A 4,870-nucleotide genomic window follows, 5' to 3' on the forward strand; every position below is an offset into this window, starting at 1 on the left:
TCGAACAAAATGGCTTCCTCATCGTGCTTCTACATGTCCATACACTTTCTTTTCTTGTATTTGTCATCTCAGCTGATTGGCACGCACAATCTCTCTCGTTCCATGACACCTCTATGTCTCGAGGACGAAATGTCTGCCCTGCTACAATTTAAAGAGAGATACGAAATCACCAATGTTTCCGATGATCCTCTCGCTCGTCCCAAGACTCTGTCCTGGAAAAACAGTCGAGATTGCTGCTCTTGGGATGGGATCGAGAGTGATGAGAATACGGGTCATGTAATTGTTCTCGACTTGGGAAGTAGCTTTCTCTATGGTTCTATCGACTAAAACAGTACCCTCTTCCAGCTTGCTCATCTTGAAAAGCTCAATCTCAGCAACAATCACTTCAACTACTCTCAAATACCGTCCAGAGTTGGAGATCTCTCGAGATTGACTCATCTCAATCTCTCTGCTTCCTTTTATTCCGGCCAAGTCCCCACAGAAATCTTCAAGCTAACAAGGTTGGTGTACCTCAACCTGTGTTGCAATGAGGATCCACATTCTTATAGACATTTGTTGCGGATGAAAGCACCGGGCCTGAGAAGCCTAGCTCAAAATCTGACCAGCCTGGAAGAACTTCTCCTTGGTGTCGTCAATATGTCGTCCCAAGTGCCCAACACTCTGGCGAATCGGTCTTCACTGAGAAGGCTGGACATGCTTTCGTGCAACCTGCACGGTGTATTTCCGTCGGCCATTTTTCTTTTACCGAAGCTGCAATATCTTAGTGTGTCTGGCAATGTATATCTCACGGGCCGCTTGCCTAAGTTCAACTCGAGTAGTCCTCTTGAAGAGCTGCAACTGACAGCCACGAGCTTTTCTGGGGAGCTACCCACTTCAATCGGAATCCTTCCATCCTTGAGCTATCTCGACGTAAGTTATTGCGAATTCTCAGGATCCATCCTGGCTTCACTTGCTAATCTTAGCAACCTCAAAGACCTGGATGTCTCAGGGAACCCATTCACTGCCCAGTCCATTTCCTCTATTTCTTGGGTTTGGACGAAGAAGAAGCTCGCAACTTTGGCACTCGGAGGGATCAATCTATATGGCGAGATTCCACCCTCAATCGGAAACTTGTCTCAGCTTGAATTTTTATTGTTGGATTACAACCAATTAAGCGGTGCCATCCCATCTCAGCTCATGAACCTCACTCGACTGACTTCTTTAAACCTCGGAAGCAATCGACTGTCGGGTTCTATACCGTCCTGGCTTATGAACATGACTCGACTGTTTTCCCTTGACCTTGCCGTCAATAAATTCCACGGTGAGATAACTTCATCAATCTCTCAACTTCAAAATCTAGAGTACCTCCGCCTTTACGAAAACAACTTCAGCGGTACTATTGAGCTAGACAACTTTCACAAGTTCAAACATTTGGAAGTGCTGCAAGTATCATCTATCAGGCTATCAGGCTGCATGAGTAGCGCGAATCATATTATTCCTCAGCTTATTACCCTAGGATTGGCTTCATGCAATTTGAGAGAGTTTCCGGCATTCTTACAAAACCAAGAGGATATCGAGTGGTTGGACTTGTCCGATAACAACATTACGGGAGAAGTGCCCTTTTGGGTGTGGCACGGAAGATTTAAAAGAATGCAGTACCTGAATCTCTACCATAACTTCTTAACTGGCCTTGATCGATATTATCCGATGCATACTTTAGATATGTACACGATAGACCTCTCTCATAACACGTTGAAAGGACCACCCCCTGAAGCACCGTCATCGACAATGACCAATATAGTATCTAACAACAACCTGACGAGAGCATTGCCAGCATGGATATGCAATTTAAGTTCAGCAATCACACTAGACTTGTCTTCTAACCATTTGACCGGTGTGCTTCCCATTTGTTTGGGCAATATCAGCAAATCACTCGTGGTATTGAACCTAAAAGGCAACAATTTCCATGGAAGCATTCCAGAGCTCTCGATGAGGGGGACACCATTGATGATGATTGATTTGAGTGACAACCAGTTGCAAGGCAAATTACTGAGATCCTTGGCCAATTGCAAAAAGCTCAAGTTCATCAATTTGTAAACAATCTTATCATGGACACCTTCCCATCATGGTTGGGATCACTACCAAACCTTCATATCCTTATTTTGCGATCCAATAAATTCCACGGTGTCATAGAGAGCCTAAATCTAGTCATGCATTCCTTAAGGTGCGGATGCTTGACCTCTCTTCTAATGCATTCATCGGTAAGTTGTCGGTGGAATTCTCTTGGTCTTGGAATGCCATGAAATCCAAGATGCGGAACTTTACATACATGGGCAGAGATCTATCTCCGCCACAATACATTACGTTCGGCTACTATGACTATTACGATTTTTCCATGACAGTGATTTACAAAGGGCTTAAACAGTATTACCCAAAGATACTAGAAGCCTTCACGTGCATTGACCTCTCTAGCAATTTGTTCAAAGGAGAGATCCCGAGTGCCATAGGTGATCTCAGAGGATTGCAAGGGCTGAACTTTTCCAACAATCTCCTCACTGGTCACATCGCATCATCGTTAGGGAATCTCACAACGCTTGAGTCACTGGACCTTTCTCGAAACAAACTCTCGGGGCAAATCCCCCAGAAGCTAATAGAACTCGGGTTCCTTTCTTTCCTGAATGTGTCTTACAACAATCTGATCAGGTCTGTGCCTAGAGGGAAACGGTTTGATACGTTTTCGAACGATTCTTTTGAAGGAAACTCAAGATTGTGTGGGGAATTCATATCCACGAAATGTCGAGAATTCGGTAGATAAGTCAGGACAACGTTCAACCTACCAAGAAGAAGACCTAGGATCACCAATTGAACTCAATTGGAAAATTATTCTTATGGGGGGTATGGGAGTGGCTTAGTGATTGGAGTGGTCATCGGAAATGCATTTATCTCCTGGAAACATGATTGGTTTGAAGGAAATGCCAGGAGAAGGCGACGACCTAGTCGGAGGTAGCTAGGAGAGGTAGGAACTCCTGGTCAGACAAGTTTCTCAATTTATACAGATATTAGAACCTCCTTAAAAACTGAGCTGGGTATTTCCTTCTTTTTCTCAAATGTACTTGTTTCTTCATAGTATCTTTATAGTTATTTATGTCAAACTTCATTTTCTTCAGCTAACCTCTCATCACATCTATTTATAAAGCCATTGTCGACTTGTAAACCTAGCTCATGTGCACCTTTACCTATCAATGTTCAAGCAAAAATGCTACTATCAAACACTTAAATATGAATTGCCACAAGGATTCTTCTTTATCCAGGGTTCACATCACGAGCTGAAACCTATTTACGGTTTCTAGTAAAACAATCAATTGCAATGGTACAATGTTCTCATAACTTTTTGCAAATCTAGGCTCTCATCCACGCCTCAATCATTTGCTTTGGTTGTTTATCACCTCACAAATTGTACAGACAACGGTTGTATTGACATTTGAAACAAAATCCATATTTAAAGATTAATTGGATAAGAACCGGGACATATGATTCTCGTGAAAAATATACATATCACTTTTGCTTTTCGGATCTTCTTTTATGTTTGTGCGGTAGAAAATCAAATTCTCTCTCATAAAGTAGTATATTATGCTAAGAACCAACATGGCGCAGTTGAATTTCCTAAAGTTCTTATCATGCTTGCTAGTCATGTACTTGGTTAATGTCATTTGATTTATCTATTTAATCTTTTCTTTTTTCTCAAAGAAGGATCATTTGATATGGTGGTTTATTGTTAACATATGATTTTTTGCCGATAGGTCAAGCACCCATCTTTGTAAAACTAAGAAATATAATAATAAATCAATAAACGAGAGAGTTCTTTTGTTTTTTATTTATTTATTGATAATAAACGAGAGAGTTCAATTTGGCCATTTATGCAAGGACCTAAACCCACTTGCCTCAGCCCATCTATTAAGACTAACTTGCTCACTTCGGCCTGGTCCACCAACCCAGACCACTAGCCAAGCCCATTGGCCGACCCATCAGCCTAGCCCAGGAAGCCCAAATTTAAAGTCGCATGAAGCAACTTCTGCACAGGCCCAGATTCACAGGTTCAAGTCGGAGCCCATAAAGCCTGTGAGAGTTTGGCCCATAAAAGTTGGCTTGATTGATGGCATGCTTGAGTGGTCATTTAATTGAACTCGTTACCCAACGGGAGTTTAGGGGCGATGCCCGATTTTATCGGATGCCCGGCGGGGGTCCGGATATTGAGTCGCGGTTGAGGTTGGACCGAAGCTCCTTTTATGGAATGCCGTTTAGGCAGGAGTCCTAGACAATGCCGTGCCCGATGGGGCGGGACGATGCCTGGTCGTGCTGGAAGACCGCCGACACTTAAGTTGGCCATGGCCCAAGGGGTCATAATAATTGAAACACGTGTATCGATAATGCACATGAAATTCTAGTATGTGTTATGATTGTTATTTATGCACATTACACTAATATTGTTGTGCGAGATGCACTAAAATGCAGGGGTGTGCCGAGGTGAGGTGAGTTTATGTGTGGCGCATGCTTAGGCTGCCTTCGAGGCGAATTCCCGTCCTAATCGAGGGTTAGGGATTTTAACTCGCTGAAATTTTATCTCACCCCGTTGTTGTTAACCATTTTTCAGGGCCGTAGCATGGAGATCTACTGAGTGCAGATGTGGTGGGCGCGAGATGTGACACTATTTGGCTGGCCCTGCCATTAGTGAAACTAGAGTTGACCCTGACCTTTTTGACCTTTTTTGCTCGTAGGTCGTGTCTTTTGTTGTAGACTTGTACATGTTAAACTCCCTTGGTTAACAAGTGGATAAATAAATGTGCGACTTTTCGAAATCGTTTGTTGTGCTTTACTATCCCTAATTTTTTGG

At 42.9% G+C, this 4,870-nt stretch overlaps 2 protein-coding genes across 2 annotated transcripts; both read left to right on the forward strand.

Moving 5' to 3' along the window:
* The first annotated feature begins 561 nt into the window (after positions 1-561).
* LOC120289690 (receptor-like protein 6) lies at positions 562-2,076 on the forward strand. Its single transcript, XM_039305006.1, has one exon. The coding sequence runs from the start codon at positions 562-564 to the stop codon at positions 2,074-2,076; it is 1,515 nt and encodes a 504-aa protein (XP_039160940.1).
* Positions 2,077-2,209: 133 nt separating this feature from the next.
* LOC120289691 (receptor-like protein 9DC3) lies at positions 2,210-2,794 on the forward strand. The gene has a single exon (XM_039305007.1). It carries the CDS (start codon positions 2,210-2,212, stop codon positions 2,792-2,794), a length of 585 nt encoding a protein of 194 aa, XP_039160941.1.
* Positions 2,795-4,870: the final 2,076 nt, after the last annotated feature.

Source organism: Eucalyptus grandis, chromosome 11 (genome assembly GCF_016545825.1).
Source record: "Eucalyptus grandis isolate ANBG69807.140 chromosome 11, ASM1654582v1, whole genome shotgun sequence".
Taxonomy (NCBI): domain Eukaryota; kingdom Viridiplantae; phylum Streptophyta; class Magnoliopsida; order Myrtales; family Myrtaceae; genus Eucalyptus; species Eucalyptus grandis.